This window comes from Eptatretus burgeri, chromosome 2 (assembly GCF_056783735.1).
Source record: "Eptatretus burgeri isolate ZD-2024b chromosome 2, Ebu_testis_v1, whole genome shotgun sequence".
Classification (NCBI taxonomy): Eukaryota; Metazoa; Chordata; class Myxini; order Myxiniformes; family Myxinidae; genus Eptatretus; species Eptatretus burgeri.
Window position 1 is genome coordinate 97,146,610 of NC_140962.1, and position 20,101 is coordinate 97,166,710.

The following is a 20,101-nucleotide window of genomic DNA, read 5'->3' on the forward strand; positions in this document are numbered from 1 at the left end:
AAATTCACACTAATCATCTGGAATGCATTGTGCACAAACGATTGAGCCGGATTTTAGATTTAGATCTTTGTTTACCCACAGCACCCCCTCAAACTTTGGGGATTTCCGATATCAAACCGCATTTTCGGTACTTTTCATCTTATATATTATTTCCGAGTTTGTGGTTTTGTGTCGCGCTATCTTCGACTTTGTTCTGCGCTCGAGTATGTGATATTCGGCTTACATTATCTCAAAGACCATATGAGGTGCATGATACAAAAATAAAGTAAATAAAATGGTTCTGAAACAGTGAAATCTTATTCCACTTACTGCATTAAAGTAAAATTACTACTGATACTCTGCATCAGTTCCTTTCTCAAACACACCCACCCCAACATGTCGCGCAGAGCGCGGGTTATGCAAGTTCAAATTGATACCGAGTAGTTATCAGTAGATGGAACTCAATGAGATTTGTTATGCATAATCTTAAGGTGATTCTCTATCCGCTATATGACATCCATTTTTTTCTTTATCTTATAGTCTCCAAATGGTGACCCTCTCAACTTGGGTGTCCGAGGGCCATTGAGCATTCCCGCTGAAAATTCAAAGTACACTAGCTCCAAGACGGTTGAACCGAATCAAATGAATCTTTACATGCTTATAGACCGTAATGGACACTACAACTTTGCTCATTTGCATAATGACCTATCTCGAGTAGGTCAGGGGTCAAAGGTCAATAAAAGCATTTTTCGGGCAAAATTACCATTCAAGGCACCCTTGCTCCTACACGGATTAACTGATACGAATGAAAGTTCATAGGTACATAGTACTCAATGAGTACTACAACTTTGCTTCAGGACATATTGACCTATCTCAGCAAGGTCAGGGGTCAAAGGTCAATAAGTGCATTTTTCGGGCAAAATGACCATTCAAATCCCCCTTGCTCCTACACGGATTAACCGATTTGATTGCAATTTCGTAAGTACTTCGTACTCGATTAACTCAGATCAGGACTCAAAGGTCATCGGATGCTCGGCGACCCATGGCCACCCACTGGCTTGTCTGTCTGTTTGTTTGTCTGTTTATCGCCGACAGGTCACAATTTCAAACCGATCTTCATGAAACTTCACCACATGGTGGAGTTTGTCATAGGGAAGAAGCCTGTTGTTTTTGAGGTCAAAAGGTCAAAAAGTCAACACAGGCCAAAGGTCAACAACTTAGGTGAGATTTCTAAAATCCTCAATTTTTATCCGATTGACTTGAAATTTGAAGAGGATTTATATTTCAGGTCACGGAATTCAACCAACAATTATTTTTGAGGTCAGCATAGATCAAAAGGTCAACATAGGCCAAAGGTCAACAACTTCAGTGAGATTTCTAAAATCCTCAATTTTTATCCCATTGACTTGAAATTTGAAGAGGATTTATATTTCAAGTCACTGAATTCAAACAGCCAGTTATTTTTGAGGTCACCAAAGACCAAAAGGTCAACATAGGCCCAAGGTCAACAACTACAGTGGTATTTATAAAATCCTCAATTTTCATCTGATTGATTTGAAATTTAAAGAGGGTTTATATTTTAGGTCACTGAATTCAACCAGCCAATTATTTTTAGGTCAGCATCGACCAAAAGGTCAACATAGGCCCAAGGTCAACAACTAATTTGGTATTTATAAAATCCTCAATTTTCATCTGATTGACTTGAAATTTGAAGAGGATTTATATTTCAGCTCTCTGAAGTCAACGAGCCAATTATTTTTAAGGTCAACATAGGCCAAAGTTCAACAACTTAAGTGAGATTTCTAAAATCCTCAATTTTCATCCCATTGACTTGAAATTTGAAGAGTATTTGCATATCAGGTCACTGAATTCAACCACCAATTATTTTTTAGGTCAAATTTATTTTATGGATTTTGCAAGTGTCATGGTCTGCATGACGTCTTCTTCTCGTTTGTCTGTTTGTTTGTCTGTCTGTCTGTTTATCATCTACTGGTCACAATTTTAAACTGATCTTCACGAAACTTGACCACATGGTAGAGTTTGTCATATGGAAGACGCCTATTGTTCTTATGACATCATGAAGGTACCTATGACATCATAAAAAATCACACTCATTCCCCATGAGGAGTACTTGCTTTGTGCCAAGTTTCAATTTTTTCCTTGGTGTGGTTTCAGAGATGGAAGTCTAATGTTTTTCTGTTTTTTTCCAACATGGCTGCCACACCACATGACCTATGATGTCATAATTATAATTAAAACATTCTACATGAATAGTCGCACCAATGGTGAAAATTTTGTCTCTGAAAGCGGTTGAGGAGAAAAACATGAAAGTTCTGTGCAGACAAATAAACAAACAAACAAACGGACTGAAATACAATACACTCTCCTTTGGTGAGGGTAATAATCTTGATTCTGGGTATATCCACCTCCGGCAGGAATCACAACATTGCACAGTCGTCACTTTTACTGTGCAGTACAACCACTCCAAAGTGCTCCTGGTGAATGGTATTACACGTCTGAATCGGCTCTTGTTCAAACCCATCGAGGGTCTGTGGCTGCCTTGGCAAGTTTTGAACGCGATGATCAGCTGATATCCCAGAGATGTTGAATTTGATTTAAATCCGGCGATATGGCAAGCCAGGGTATCATGACATTAACCTTGGCCTTGACAAGGACGTTCCTTGTTTGAATGGCCCTTTGAGCAGGAGCATCGTCATGCATAAAGAAAATTACTTGACATTGTTGTTGAAGGGTACATGACACATGTTGCTGTAAGATCTCATTAATGTATCAATCTGTTGTCAGGTTGCCATGGATACTGATCAAGTCGATGAGAAAAGTTTCCGCAATGCAACTCCACATCAAGAAACTTCCACCTCCAAAATTTGCAGCCTCTTGGACACAGACAAAGGCATATCGCTCATTGCATCTTCTGTCAACCTGTGCATTGCCATTATGCTTTTCCTGGAGAAACGTGGATTCGTCTCTGAACATAGCACTTGCCCATTGCCTCCGTGTCTATTGGACGTGCTGCTTTGACCACTGCAAATATGCTTGGATGTATTGCGGTGCAACTCTTGGATGCTGAACAGGATGATTAACACTAATCCTTGCATCTTTACGACACCTCAAGACAGTGTTGACACTTATCCTGTGAGGTCCAGGGATGTATTTGCAGTAATCTGGGAAGTTTAAAACAGATTGCGTAGATGGGTCATGCATATGTATTGTTCCTGATCAGGATTCGTTATCCTGGGACGTCCACTTCTTGCCATATCTCTTGTTTTTCCAAAAGCTTAACAGTGGTATGATAACATCTGAGGTGGTAAACAGTTGTTCTCATGTTAGAGCCTTGTCACATGGATAATGGAAGACCATGCTCGAAGATGTCCAATTATTTGATTCCTCTCATTTTCTGACTGATGTGGCATTACATTGTAATGGATTGTTAAAGAATGTAATCCATGTGTTTTGGATGATCCACATGCTGGTGTCTCGTAAAGACTGTTTCTAATTTGCTCAGACTGTTTCATGTCACCTCTAAAAACCTTGGGGTGCATGAGTTGTACGTGCTGAACGATTATTGCATAAGGAAATTATGTTACATGGAAACTTGCAGTCAGATGTTCTGCACATCCCTCATGCTAAAAAGGCAGTTGGAATGAACTCTGCAACAGTCCTTCAACAGTTATATTATCACTTCTACATTTTCGTGTTTTTTATGGTGGAGAGTGTACATAAATGTAGAACAAGCCATGCTCATGAAACTGAGTGTCGATCTTTCTTTTGCTGTGACGAAGTGTTAATGTCTTAAACATAAGCTTCTCCATGCAGTTAGCATTCTTCGTTCAACATTCTGTTTATTCCATCCATTATCCCAATCATAAGTATATACTTTGCTTGAATTTGGGCCTTTACTCTTTTCCTTTCCAGGACAAACTTCTTTTACCAATGTGGAAGTCAGGACGGATGGCAAAGCAGATTTCTTTACCCCAAATTTAAACCTTTGCGTTTCCATGCCAGTGAGGCACAGAACTGTTGTGGTTTCATTGCTGCTTTTAAATTTTTACTTGGTGCTTTTTGTTTCCTTTGAATCAGGCATATTATTTTTCCAAAAACGGCAAGGACTCCATGAAGACCGGTTCGACAAGCATCCAAAACTATGTGATCATTCAGGAGGTACGTTATTCTTCATCCTATTTTTCTGCTGCATCATCATTGCTTGTTTGAAGGATTTTTGAAATTGTTTTTGATTTTAAGATCTTCTACCTGTGTTCTTAAAAACCCATCCCCATCACCCTCTGGTTCCTAAAGTTTTGCTTTGTGACATCCTTGGTCTTTGCCAATTTTGTGAATTAGATCCTACAGAGACTCAGCAAGCTATGTATGCCTGAAGGAGCAGGAAGTCGGCGGAACCGCAAACAACAGCAGCGTTTGCTCAGGAATATGGCAGCTCACACCGTGGTCCTCGAGCTTTTACAGATCCCTTATGAGAAGGTCGTGCATTCATTAACTTCATCATTCTTCTGCATTTTATTTTTTCTTATATTCATGTGAATGGTTTCCAAAGTTTGTATTCTTAATTAATTTGGAATATAGTGTTCAAAACTTTTTAAACATTAACTATAGTGGATTATTGGAGATGACAACAGTCAATTTTCATATTTAAAGATAAAGTTTGAATGTTTGTCACCAATAATATGTACATTTGTCAGAGATATTCAGCACATTCTAAACAGCTTGTTGCATGTGTGTTCCATGGAGGCACCATTCAATTGTCAGATATAATTTTATGTTGAAGGCTTTTGAGATAACAGGACTGACATTGATGCTGAACATGAATGTTCCTTGCCTCCCAGATTGAGGACTACAGGATGCAGGAAATCATGCGACTTGCTCATGAGTTCCTGCAACACTTTTGTGTCGAGAACCCTCAAAATCAGGAACTTCTGCATAAACACATAAACCTCTTTCTCAGCCCAAGTGTAAGTCCTTGTCCTGCTATTCATTGGAGTTTAACAAGCTCGATAAAGCATGTTAGCAAAAAAAGATGACTTTTTATCGAACATTTCCCTGCAGAACATGCAGGAGTAGGAACTGATCCAACAGCATAAATACCTAAAAGTATTCCTAACAACCACATTCTGACCAAAAAGTCAAATGTCCCGAAATCAGATCCTGCATTCATTGACTTCATCAATCTTGTTGGGGTTTTTTTTCTTTCCGATCTTCATGTGAATGGTTTCCTAAGTTTGTATTCTGAATTAATTTGGAATATAGCTTTTAGAATTACATTAAAAAAAAAAAAACATAGCACTTGCCCATTACCTCCGTGTCCATCGGACGTGCTGATTTTTTGACACTTTAATGGATTGTTAAATAATGTAATTGGTGTGTTTTTTTAATGATCCACATGCTGGTGCAAGCTTGGCAAACACACACTTGGCAGATGCACTTGGCAGCACACACACACACACACACACACACACACACACACACACACACACACACACACACACACACACACACACACACACACACACACACACACACACACACACACACACACACACACACACACACACACACACGCACTTTGCAGATACATTCTTTGCAGCCACATTTCTCAGATACGTTTTCTTGGCACGTTTCTCATTTGTAGACAAAGATGTTGATGTAACAAGTTTGGTGCTTTGTGGTCAAGGATGATCAAATGTGTAACGAGTTATTTGTATATCGTAATGGAAAGGTATCACAAGTTAATCAAGGTGAGTATTAAATTGCTGACAACGTTGCTCTCACCTCGTGAGTTTCATCTGTGCTTTATTCATGATATGAGTATCTGACAAAATAATTTGCTGCTTTGAGCTTTCCAGGATGGGAGTTTCATCAAAGAGTTGTTTTATTGTCCTTTCAGAGGGGAGTTCACAAGCCAATTTTAAAGATCACATGGTGCTTTTCTAAAAGAATAGGCCATTATGTGCTGGTAAGCCTGGTGTTGGCTTAACGGTTAAGGTAGCTGGCTTAAGATCTTCGCGTCCTGAGTTTGAGCCCCTGTCATACTGTTGAAATAACACCAGGTGGGTTGACTCAGCCTGTCATCCTTCCGAGGTTAGCAAAATGAGTACCAGCTTAATGGGGTAAAAAACCATTTGAGTATCCTGCGTTGGACTGGAGACCCATCCAGGACTGTGCTCTTTATCCAAATGAAACTTCCTTGGCAACCCTATATGACTCATGGCATGAAAGGAATGGTTGGTTTTTCAGCCAATTGTAAATTATTTCCTTTGCCACATCAGGGATGGAGGTAGGCACCACTGGGTCATTATACTCACTGAAACTTCATAATGGTTACTGTCTTTGGTGTAGCAAACAATCTTTACGGTCAAGAAACAGACCAAATACAGTCAAAGCTCGTTACTATGCCACCTCGCTTCTATGCCACTCTTGCTATTATACCACTTTTGCTCGGTCCCGACAAAATTCAATACAAAATAAATTTACTATGCCACCCCCTACTCTTGCTACCATGCCACTACTGTGTGACTGTTAAAAGGCACGAGTCGTGAAAAAGTCTGTATTGCGCAGTGCTCGATTATCACACTCACGTCCAAAGGCGAAGCGACGAACTACAGTCGAGCTGCGCACAACATAACTCAATACGTACGCGCATAGTCAGACTGTGTCAAAACACGCGATTCTTCTCCCCGATGCCAGCCACAACAAGCCAATCACAACACGCACAACGAGACACAAAAAAGCGCGAGCACACACACAGACACGCAGGCACACGTACAACAGTGACATCATTTTTTTCAAATTCAGCCCATAATGTCAGCTCAGAAACGCAAGCGAACCGACTTTACGCTGAAGGAGAAGAAGGAGATCATCGATGCCGCGAAGAAGGAGCCGAATCAGTCCAAGTTGGCCAGGGAGATTAGCAAGAAATGGGGCGTCGAAGTTAAGAGAACCACCGTGAAGGGCATTCTCAGCAAGAAGGATGCAATCGAGGCTGCAATCAAAGCTGGATTTCCATCGAAGCGCATGAAGTTGACACAGGCTCACGACCCGAAGCTTGATGAGGGAGTGCTCATGTGGCTGAAGCAATCAAGAGGACAGAATGTGCCTGTCAGCGGCGATCTGATCAAGGAGAAGGCGATGAAACTGGCCGAGCTGATGCACATCCCAGACTTCATGGCGAGCGACGGTTGGTTGGGCAATTTCAAGAAGCGCCACGGCATCACGTTCAAGACAGTGCAGGGCGAAGCTGGAGCGGTGGATTCGCAATCCCTTCTTGAGTGGCAACAACAGGTTCTCCGGCCCTTACTCGGGCAGTTCTCCGCAGACGACGTCTTCAACCTGGACGAGACTGGACTCTTCTGGCAGCTGCTTCCGAACAAGACCATGGCTTTCAGGGGAGAGCGGTGTACTGGAGGAAAGAAAAGCAAGCAAAGGATCACTCTTCTGGTTGGGGCAAACATGAGCGGCAGCGAGAAGTTCCCTCTTCTGGTGATTGGCAATTCCAAGAAATCCCGTGCCTTCAAGAACAAAGAGATCCCTGTCAAGTACAAGGCGAACTCGAAGGCGTGGATGACGGCGGAGCTTTTCGAGGAGATGTTGCGTGCGTGGGACGGACGACTCGGCCAGCAGGGACGCAGAGTGCTGGTCTGTCTCGATAACTTCTCTGGCCACCCTCCCGAGCTCGATCTGAACAACATCCAACTGGTCTTCTTCCCACCCAACACGACAGCCAATTCGCAACCAATGGATCAGGGAATCATAGAGAACCTCAAGCGCCACTACAAGAAGCTCCTGCTATACCGCCGGTTTGAGGCCATAGACGAGGGAAAGGAGTTCAAGTTCACGTTGCTCGACGCTCTACACGTCGCCGGCGTGCTTGGGAGCAGGTCGGCAAGTCGACGATCAGGAACTGTTTCGCGAAGGCCAAGTTCATCGAAGAGGAGATACAAACTGAGCCACAGGATGCGGAGCTGCCCGACATCTGGGAAGCTCTGCCTGCCGAGGAAAAGATGCACGAGAACGAGGAGATCGCGCTGTCTGACTTTCTCGAAGCTGACGAGCGCCTCGCGACTGGCGGGTATTTCACGCTGGAGGAGATTGCGGAGGAGATTCTGTGCAGTGAGGAGCCGGTGGAAAGCGAAGATGACGAGGTAACTGTCGAGGAGGAAATCGTTCCGTTCGAAGAAGCCCAGCACGCTTGTAGCACCGTCTGGAAGTTCATGCAGCAGAGAAGCGGGAAGCCCGGTGTGATGCAAGCGTGCGATCGGCTAGACAACGAGATGCACGAGATCCGCCGAAAGAAGATGCGCCAGCCGACGATTCTTGAAAGCTTTGTGTGTCGTGAATTTCTCGCCATGCCATATGTTAGTGTGTGAACTCTGTTAGTGTGTGTATGTTCTCCGTTCGCTTAGCTTATACAACAGTCGTGCCTTTTACTTGCTGGAATAAATTTTGTCTAAAGATTAACTACAGATGGGTAACTTGAGAAAATAAGGCCGTTTTTACAAAATCTCGTTACTATGCCACTCTCGCTACTATGCCACTTTTGCTCGTTCCCGACGGGTGGCATAGTAACGAGCTTTGACTGTAGTTCCAAAACCCAATATGGAAAAACAGACAGACAAAGACAATGGCCAATCATGTCTTTTCCTGCACATAATGGCTGAGCTTTTAAACATACGAGGTCCGTCTAAAAACTAACGGGACTGACTTCACAGAAATTTTATTCCAAAAAATATATTGAAATCACAGCTTGTCCCCTTCAAAATAGTTTTCCTCCAGTCTCACACACTTGTCCATTCTCTTCTTCCACACTTCGATGCACCCCCGGAACGCTTCTTCAGGAATCCTCTGGAGCTCAGTCATCACGGCCCTTTTGATGGCCTCCACATCAGGAAATCGGGTTCCCTTGATCACCCCCTTGACTTGGGGAATCGGAAAACATCACAAGGGACCAAGTCTGGCGAATCCGGGGGTTGCTCCAGAGTTGGCACGTTTCTCTCCACCAGAAACTGTCGGATGCTCAGGGCACTGTGAGCAGGGGTGTTGTCATGGTGGAGCACCCAGGCGTTGTTCTCCCACAGATCCCTCCTCTTGTCCCGGGCTGATCTCATGAGGCGCCGGAGGATCTCCTTGTACATGTATTGATTCACTGTTTCACCCTGTGGTAGAAACTCAAAGTGGACAATGCCCTTGATGTCAAAAAACGCGATGAGCATCACCTTGACCTTTGACTTCGACATCCTTGCTTTCTTTGGTCTTGGTGATGCTGGACTTTTCCACTGACGACTCTGCCGTTTGGTTTTGGGATTGTATTCAAATATCCACGATTCATCGCCAGTAATGACTCTCCCGAGCAGATCTGGGTCGTCCTCGAGGCGCTCGATAATGTCTTCACAGACAGTGACTCTTTGCTGTTTCTGGTCCTCGGACAACAGCTTGGGGACCATCTTTGCGCACACCTTGTGCATTTCGAGATTTTCACTGATGATGCTCCAGACAGTGTCCTTATTGATAGAAAATTCCTCAGCAATCATCCGCACCGTGAGTCGATGATCTGCGCACACCATCTGCTTCACACGCTCGATGTTGTCCGCCATTCTGCTCGTTGAAGGTCTTCCAGACTGTGGATTGTCTTCAACCTCCTCCCGTCCCTCTTTGAACCTCTTGTGCCATTCAAATGCACATGTACGTGACATCGTTTCTTCCCCGTTGACTTGCTGCAGCATTGTGAAGGATTCGGAAGATGTTTTGCCAAGCTTGGCAAGAAACTTCATATTGGCTCTCTGCTCACGACTCATAGCACGATGACTCAGACTAGACAACGTGTAAAGCACGACCTGTAAAAAAAATCACACGATGAGCACAGTCAACCATCACCAATCATATATACTGCTGGAATGTTGCGAAAGACTGTGACGCAACCCGTTCATTCAAGTTGTGTAAGTGGAGCACACAGCAGGCTTAGTCCCGTTGCTTTTTAGACGGACCTCGTATCGTGAGATCCTTAATATCTACAACTTAAATATTGACTGAATAGCTGACTTCAGCTCAAAGAATGGTATGCTTCTGAGATGCGCTGCCTCATAACTTCAGCGTTTAGTTGACGATAGCTTTCATTTTTTGCTGACGCACCAAAGCAATTACCTCCACCACTGAAGGTGGATGGAGGCTATGTTTTTACCCCTGTCTTTTTTTCTATTTGGCTCTCTGTAAGCAGGATATCTCAAAAAGTTATGGATGGATTCAGATGAAACTTAGTGGACAGGTCTGGTGTTTGATGAGGACGATTGATGAGATTTTGGTGAATATCAGGATACAGATCAGAATTAAAAATTTTTTTTAAGTGATTCTTTATAATTGAAAGATCGGGCCAAAATCTATACACAGCATGATATTTCAAGAAGTTATGGATGGATAATGACAAAACCTTGTGGATGAGTTGGGTAGGTGACAAGAACAAGCAGATTAGATTTTGGATCAGGTCCAAATGCAGATCAGGCCTATCAGTTGGATACAAAACCTAAAATGTTCAGCCTGGTGGAGGTATGCACTCTACTGAGCACCATTCTACTAGTCCGTGGGCCAGAACCAGAAATTTCACTTATTGGTACCATCTCGGGGGGTGGGTCAAAGTCTAACTTATTTTTTATATATCTATGGGGACCAGCCCCCAGATTTTATAAATATATTTTTTATATATATATATATATATATATCTATTTTTCATATATATTTATATCTATATCTATGGCATATACTTTGGTATGATAACCATTGCTGAGAGGTAGCTTGGTCGTGGTAATCAGTTGTTTTGTGTATCCACCTCTCGTAGACATTTTGCTCTCAGATTGTTTTCATCTTATCTCGGCATCCTTTGAGTACAGTGCCTGGTCAAAGACACATAGTATGATCTTGTGGACAGCTTTAAACATTGCATTATGGCGAGTGAGTGATTCAGAACTTTGTTGACGGTCGACATTTGTGTTGCAGGACCATTGATTGTGGGTAGAATGCCAATGTTGTCCTGAAAGACTGTTACGTCACCTCGAGTCAGCATATTGAAGCCAGTCTGATTGCTGATTGATTGGTCTTCTTCCTCTCATATGCGGGCCATCACCCAGATGAGGTTCTTCAATCACGTGGGCAGGACAATGGCAGAGTCAACGTCTACCCCTTCAGTTTGGGGTGGCCCCTCTATTTGCCCAACATTGTATGTGAGCAGCATCAGTGGTGAGGTACTGATGCTTCTCTTCTTTGTCTTGTCAACAGGAGGCAAAGTTTGAGCTGGCTGCACATCAACTGCTTTGGCTTGGACAGCAATTCCATTGACTCTTTGGGATGTCCCCTCACCACTGCTGGTCTCCTCAAGTCAGTCAATATTGTCCCAGGCTAGGGTAGTGAAAACTCCAGGTTGGGTGTTTGCTGGAATATCAACATAATCTTTTGACACTGAGAGCTTCTGCAGACACAGGGCTGTCAGTCTCTTTCATCTGGGAGCAGGATGGTGGGAGTAGGATACACTGTGACCAAGTCAGTTGACGGTTTGTATTCCCAGTCAGAGACTTGACTGCAAATGGCAGAATGATATGTTTGGGTAGCTTTGGCTTGCCACGAGTGATGGCATATACCAGATCATGACCAAATGAGCATACAAGTCTTTAAACTCTTTGGGATGCATGGCCGTTGTCCTTGGTACCTGTCAGGAAATATTGTAGAAAGAGGGTGAGAGACTCTGAGATGATAGGTCCACTCTCCTCTGCTTCCACTACCATTGGTGGTCAGACCTGGGGAAAATCTTGCTTTATGACATCTGCTCTCACCTGAAGGGCTGCCTTTGCTATCACGTCTTCTGCAGTGAGATATTTCAGCATTTGCAGCTCTGCTTTCAGCATCTGGTATTTCTTTTCAAGTTCAGTTATGGACAAGTTGATAGAGAATAGTTTTCTATTCCGGATAGAGAGAATACACTCCGGATCGAGAAGAAGTTTTCCTTTCTCATTGGCGAAGATAGCTCGGGCTTCACCAAACTCACTTTCCAGCCTTTGGCGGAGGTGCTTGTTAAATGAGTCCTTCACCTGTTCAATGACGAGATTTAATCGATGTAACCAGTTTAAATTTGAGATCGGCCATCGCTATCACCTGGGGGTTGGTGGAAACCTCATTCCTGATAAACAGGAACATTTCACTGTATGAGTGACTTGGAGCCATCACGTACTGAGCTTCATCATTGTGGTCTTCATCACGTGTCGCAATGCTGACAGCCTTTACCTCCCTCGTGTAGGACCTGAAGCACACAACCTATGATAGTGCCCTTCTGCTGCTATGAGATCTCTGCTGACAATAGTAAGCAATCTACTATCCATTTCCTTTGTAGCTTCATTTCTGATGCTGACATCTAGTCGCAGCTTGTAGCATTGTACAAGGGATTTTCTTGTTTTCTGTCCACGAAGAAACTTGTTGACTTTCTGACAAAAGATGCATTCTCCTTGAAAAACTCTCGATGCCAAGCTTGATCCTTGCCTGGATGATTTCCTCGAACTGGCATTATTTTCAGACTCATGAATCTTTTCCTGTTTTGTGCTGATAGCATAAGGAAGTCTCTTCATCGTGAAGATATTGCGGCATTTTTGATAATGGCAAACTGGTGGGATTTATCCATCAAGTAAGTCTTTCACCAGGTCCAACATTCGAGCATATTTTATTATTACCTCTGCCACCAAAAGTGGAAGGAGATTATGTTTTCACCCATCTGTCTGTTTTTTGTTACTTGACAAAATTATCTTTTTTGACAAGTATGTTGATCACTTCCGTTTGTTTGTCCGCTCACCTTTAATCACCTACAGGTCACAATTTTAAACCGATCTTCACAAAACTTCACCAAATGGTGGGGTTGGTGCTGCGACAGAATCCTATTTATTTTTTGGGGTCAAAAGATCAAAGGGTTATCAGAGGTCAAAGGTCAACAACTTTTTCTAAAATTTTCATCGTATTCACTTGAAATTTGAACAGGATTTTCATATCAGCTCACTGAATTCAACCACCTATTATTTTTGAGGTCAGCATAGGCCAAAAGGTCAACATAGGCTAAAGGTCAACAACTTCAGTGGAATTTCTAAAATCCTCAATTTTCATCCGATTGACTTGAAATTTGAACAGGATTTGCATATCAAGTCAATTAATTCAACCACCAATTATTTTAAGGTCAAATGGTCAACAGAGGCCTGATTTCTAAAATTGAGAGGGCCAAAAGCAATATATATATATATATATATATATATATATATATATATATATATATATATATATATATATATATATATATATATATATATATATATATATATATATATATATATCGCAGAATGATATGTTTGGGTAGCTTTGGCTTGCCACGAGTGATGGCATATACCAGGTCATGACCAAATGAGCATACAAGCCTTTAAACTCTTTGGGATGCATGGCTGTTGTATTGTCCTTGGTACCTGTTTTTTGCGGCATTTTCGATAATGGCGATAATTTTTTTCGATAATTATAATTATATATATATATATATATATATATATATATATATATATATATATATATATATATATATATATATATATATATTGGTTCGCGGGCGCCAGCAGTGATCACTATTTTTGTTGTGTCTGTGTGTCTGTTTGTGACTCTCTCCATAGCATCGCTCCATGACGTTTGATGCGGTCTTGATGAAACTTGGACACAAGCTCGATATCATGGTCAAGTTGTGTCTTTTTGTATGAGGGGCATCCCACGCCCCTTGTGGGCGGAGCCACGCCCACTTGAACTTTTTATTTATTTTCTCAATTTTTTTCTCGCAATTTCATTTCACAGAAGCTGTGTGTAATGTACATAAGTACAACATATAAAAAATCTGATTTGATTTGGTCAATTTTGACGGAAGAGATAGGTTTTTACTGTAGGGCTTCCTCAAAAGCTTCCACGAACTCAATTGTACCTATTGTGGCATTGTTCAATAATGCCTGCGAACCATCGTCGCCTCCCGGCTTGAATACATATATATTTAAACATTTTATTCATACAACAAAACTTAAATATGCATTTCAATAGAAGAGACATTATCAAAGCTTTTGACTTGCACTCCTCAGGATAAAATGCAAGCAGATGAAGAAGAAGCACCAAGCTCTCGTGTAACTCTTGTCTCGTTTGCAACTTTATAAACGAGAGTTTGGTGCTTCTTCATCTGCTTGCGTTTTATCCTGAGGAGTGCAAGTCGAAAAGCTTTGATAATGTCTATTCGATTGACATATATATATATATATATATATATATATATATATATATATATATATATATATATATATATATCTATATATATATATATATATCTATATATATATATATATATATATATATATATATATATATATATATATATATATATATATCTATATATATATATATATATATATATATATATATATATATATATATATATATATATATATATATATATATATATATATATATATATATATATATATATATATATATATATATATATATATATATATATATATATATATATATATATATATATATATATATATATACACATATAATCATGATAGCTCAAAAAGTTGTGGACATTCTATGACAAAACTAGGTGGATGAGTTGGTTAGGTGATGAGAACAAGCAGATTCGATTTTGGTTCAGATCCAGCCTATCAGTGGGATGCAAAACGGAACCTGTTCAGCCTGGCAGAGGTATGTGTTCTCCTGATTCCTGGTCACAGCAAGAGATGAGGCAATCCATGCAATGCCGCTTCGATGGCAAGCTGTTGCTTGTCTCACTGGTGTCTATTTTCATTCAAGCACCTCTAAATACGATAACTGATTTGAGGAACGTAATTACGAAAACGTAATTATTAAAGTAAAGGAAGGGTGCGATCTGAAAGCAAGTTTGCATACATCTGCAACAAGGAAATTAAAAATCGGGCTTGTCACCCTAGGATCATTACATCACTTATCCATCTCATCTATAGCTTGTCATGATAGGAATTTATTGCAGCCATGACACAAAAAAGTCATCCACCTGCCTTTTCTGCCAACAAATATTCAACGGTATCAACTTCTCCTTGTGACTAAGAATACACATGTAGATCAATGTTGTCTGGCAGTTAAATGAAACACGAAAATGTGAAAAATAATTAAACTCCTAACCGAAATTAACACATATACAGTATGCCTAGTTTCATTAATAATATTCTAAGGCATGACACATTTATTAAATAGTCTGTTCTTCTGTTTAAAAGACCATATCATACCATAATCCAACTGTGCCATAAGGAGAGGGCATGTAATGGTGTTTAATGCACAAAATAGGTAATGCACTGCAAAAGGATAAAGTTACTCATTTGAAAAGGTTGTTGCATATGTTCTTACTTCTTGGGGTGGTACAAATAAGTTGGCACCATTTAAGTTTTTTCCACTCCCCTCTCACCCTACCCCCCCAACCCTCCCTGGTCATACCACCATCTCTTCTGGCCCATGGACTATAGTTGCAGTTGATATAATTGCTTTGTAATTGTTATTATTTAATTAAATTAGCTGATTTGTGGATTAATAGGAGCAATAAAGCAAAACTATTGTTGTGGAATTTCATCACAAGAAGTAATTCTGGAGAGTCAGATGGTGAGATTAACCCTTGTAGCACTACAATTCACACACATTATTTGCATTCAATTTTCTCCCACCCTTTTCTCGACAGCTTCTCGATGCACAAACATTACAGGTCATCTTTACTGATAACTGGAAACTGTGCAGTGCCATGACTGAGCGTGTGGTGCAGCACTTTGTGCGTTGTATCGAGACTCATGGGCGTCATGTGCAGTACATGCGCTGCCTGCAGACGCTGATAAAGGTGGATGGGAGATACATCAAGAAGTGCCAGGACATGGTCATGGCTGAGGTGAGGTCACAATCATCGCTAAGGTATTAGTTGTTTTATCATTTGCCAGGTTCATTCTGCATAATTGTGATTTTTTTAGAAAATTATTATTCTGTGTTTTTCATCCTCAATATCCTCCTTGTGCCTTCTTTTTCTGTTCTCTGTTTTCTACATTTTTGCTTTCCCCTTTCCTGATATTTCCTTATCCCTTCATGGAAATCCCAGCCATCTTCCCCTCCAGCCCTCCCCCACCCAACCACACTTAATGACAATGCTCATTCTACATCGTCGTCTTCTTATAATATTACTTTTCTTCTCTATTCATCTTATTCTTCCTTTGATGCTCTATTTGTACCAATTATTTTGTAAACATGTGATTTGTCAATTTTGACTTTGCAAAAAGTGATTTTGCACATTTTGATTGAATTTTTATTGAAATTCTGCCCTTTTTGTATGCCCTAAGGGCCATGTACATGCCTGATGTTGGCTTAATGGTTAGGGTGGTGGGCTTGGGATCTTAGCATCCTGCATTCAAATCCCACTCAGCTGTTGAATTAATACCAGGTGGGGTTGACTCTGCCTATCCATCCTTCAGAGGTCGGCAAAATGAGTGCCGGTTTGCTGGTATTCTGTGTCGGAGTGGTGACCCATCCAGTATTGTGCCCAATAGCCAAGGAGACTGCTTAGGCAGCACCAACACTCTGCACAGAGTATGGTCCCAATGCATGGATGGATGGTTATGTCCCCTTTGAAAATCATTTTGCAGATCATAACTCGAGTTAAAAGCATTGATCTGATGTTTTCTCTCTTCGACTTATCTCTTTTCAATCGATATATATATATATATATATATATATATATATATATATATATATATATATATATATATATATATATATATATATATATATATATATATATATATATATATATATATATATATATATATATATATATAACACACACACACACACACACACACACAGTAAGTCCTCGCTTTTCGCAAGGGTTGCGTTCCTGGAAAACCTTATGATAAGCGAAACTGTGTTCAACAAAACATATTTTCCCATAGAAACCAATGTGTTAAAGGGGGGATGTGTTTTTGGCTAGGAAATTTTTGGACATAAACACAAATAAACAAAACACACTCCTCGAGTCGTGGAGATTTACCCCGAGGCTGGAGGAACGGAGTTGATTGCGGTGGACAAGTCACACTTGCGGAGTGGCAGAATCGTCCCCCTCTTCACTTGACACTGTGCTGTCACTTTCTTCACCAGCAGGAACGGTCTCTTGGCAGCTGGTTGAAGGAGCATCCTGGATTTTGGATGGAGTTGGTGCTGCATCTTTTGGCTTGAAAAATGCATGGAGAATGGGCTGGATGGCTTTCTTTTTCTTTGCTGCATAACGTTCCTTGTAGCAACAAAGGGCATCATAAACAACACAGCTAAAATCAGTGCTCCTTTCAAGATTTGGATCTTGCTCGATAACAAATTCTGTGGCACTTTCAAACGAGCTGAGGATTTGGCTGAGGTTTTTCATGGTGAGATGCTCGGATGAAGGTGTCACAGCATCTTCTTCTTCCTCAAGAGCCCACTGCTGTTCCAACTCCATAAGATCTTCATTGCTTAAGGGTTCTGCATGAGACTCCAGTAAGTCATCCACATCCTCTTCGTCAACCTCTTCAAACCAACCTCCTGCGCCAGGTCTACAATTTGACTTGTAATCAACAGAACATCAGCAAACCCCGTGAAATTGTGGACACACTCGGGCCACACTTTCTTTCACACAGCGTTCATTGTGGAGGCACTCGACTCTGCCCATGAATCCTCAATGTTTTCCAAAGCCATTTTTATGTTGTATGTTCGCCAAAACTCCTTGATTGATAGCTTGTCCTTATCAGTTTTTTTGATAAGATGCAGCATGGTATCCTTAACATAATAAGCTTTAAAAAGCAGCAATAATTCCCTGATCCATAGGCTGTAAAAGTGAGGTAGTATTTGGTGGTAAAAATACTACCTGCACGTTTTCACACCAGTCTTCCATTTGCTGAGGATGGGCAGGAGCATTGTCTACAAGCAGCAAAGATTTGTTGTCAATGTTGTTCTCCTTGGAGATACTTCTCAACATGATTGGAGAAGTAATTGATCACGTAATCGTGGGTCAATGCCCTAACAAACGACGCGCTTTTTCTTGTATCACAACAAGAGATAAAGGCATGCGACGTTTAGTTTGATCTTCTATCCACACACATAATAAACGCTTCATGTTGTGCATGGCACCATCTCTCATTCTCGTTAGTGTCGTAGCACTCGAACTGGTCGCAATCTGTGATATTTTCTTTATCTTTGCCGAACTTTGAACGATCGAATGTACAGTCGATGCAGCGATTGCATGCGCGCGGCCGATTTCCGTTGTCCCTTCACCTCGTTCATGTCTTTTAATTATATCCAATTTCACCTTCAATGTGACAGCCTTTCGTTGTCGCTTGAAACGAGGTGTGCTCGGCTAAAGACTTGCGGGTCGCTTGGGATTCATACTGGAAGGTATGCAGGCGAGCGTGAAGAGAATACGTACAGTACAGCATACAGTACATGCGCAATAAAGTGAAAGTGTGTTTATGCGCATCCTGTGTGATTGTTGTTTTTTGCAGACAGTTTGAAACTTTTTTTGTGTTTTTCCTTGCAATGACATTACGATAGGCATAAAATGTTTGCGATAATTGAAAAATTGGTCATTAAAACTAAATTACGAAAAATCGAAACTGCGATATGCGAACTTCCAGTTAGCGAGGACTTACTGTGTATATATATATATATATATATATATATATATATATATATATATATATATATATATATATATATATATATATATATATATATATATATATGACCTCTCATGTGACCTTTAATTTTTCTTTTGACCTTTAATTGAGATCAAACGTAACAGTCGATTGACATCGAACTGTGGGCAAAGGCATATTCATTGACGCATTTGCGTCAAATTATAGAATTGTTTTGTTTTTCACTCATCTGCTTTTGGGGACTTCACCATTCCAAGTGCAAGACCACTTAAGAGCAACAACTAACTTCAGTAATTTATTTGCATAATTATTTTGTGCAAGCTAGTCATTTGAGTTGCAGGATACAACTTGCCATTCCGCCATTGCCATTGCGACATTGTTGTGCATCAGGGATACAAGTATGAACAATTATGAGAGGCTCCAGTGTGTTCCACAAATAAGGGAGAGAATATGCATATCTGTATCAAACAAGTAAAGAAGACAAAATGACAGAGCCCCTGTTGTTTTAGTAATTTTACGATGTGGAGTTAAAGGGCTAGCCCATATTTATGTAAAACTAAAACGGCCACCAGTCTACCAGTCGGCCATGTTTGATCAGATTGCAAAATAAAGTGAGGGGCACGCGTATGCCATCATATGTTGTGCTTGTGCCAAGTTTGAACAAAATCAGACCATGCATGTCTGAGAAATAGTTGGGGACTCATTTAAGAAACAAAATGGCCACCAGTCGGGCATCTTGGATATGATCTTGAACGAAAATGTAAGCCATCATTCATTGTCTGTGTGCCAAGTTTTAACGTCAGTAAATGCATGTCTGAGATATGGTTGAGGACATGTTCAACATCAGGTTTTTTTTTAACAAGTAAAATAGCCACCATTCAGCCATCATTGATCAAATCTCAAAATAAAGTTGGATGCAAGTGTATGCTATTGTGCACTGTGCTTGTGCCAAGTTTGAACAAAATCGGACCATGCATGTCGGAGAAATGGTTGGGGACATGTTTAAGTAACAAGATGGCCACCAGTCGGCCATCTTGGATCTGATCTCAAAAAAAAATGACATGCAGATGTAAGTCATCATTATTTATCTGAGTGCCAAGTTTGAACAACATGGGGAAATGCTTATCCGAGAAATGGATTGAGAATGTGTTCAACATCAAGTTTTTTTTTACAACGAAAATGCCTGCCAGCTGGCCATGTTGGATTTGATCTCAAAAAAAAATGAAGTGCATATGTATACCATCATGTGTTGTCTTTTTGCCAAGTACGAATAATATTGATCGATACATGTCCGAGATATGGTTGCGGATGCACGCACTCGCGCACAGACACGAAAATCGAGACTAAATCCAGAAGCCCCCGTT

At 40.8% G+C, this 20,101-nt stretch overlaps 1 protein-coding gene across 1 annotated transcript in view; it reads left to right on the forward strand.

The window, feature by feature from the left end:
- LOC147032632 (inositol 1,4,5-trisphosphate-gated calcium channel ITPR1-like) overlaps nucleotides 1-20,101 on the forward strand; it is a 578,387-nt gene that overhangs the window by 315,428 nt on the left and 242,858 nt on the right. Inside the window, exons 25-28 of the mRNA XM_085850787.1 lie at nucleotides 4,078-4,158; nucleotides 4,339-4,476; nucleotides 4,839-4,964; nucleotides 15,755-15,955. Coding sequence (XP_085706913.1) covers nucleotides 4,078-4,158; nucleotides 4,339-4,476; nucleotides 4,839-4,964; nucleotides 15,755-15,955 — 546 coding nt within the window. The remainder of the gene's footprint in view (nucleotides 1-4,077; nucleotides 4,159-4,338; nucleotides 4,477-4,838; nucleotides 4,965-15,754; nucleotides 15,956-20,101) is intronic.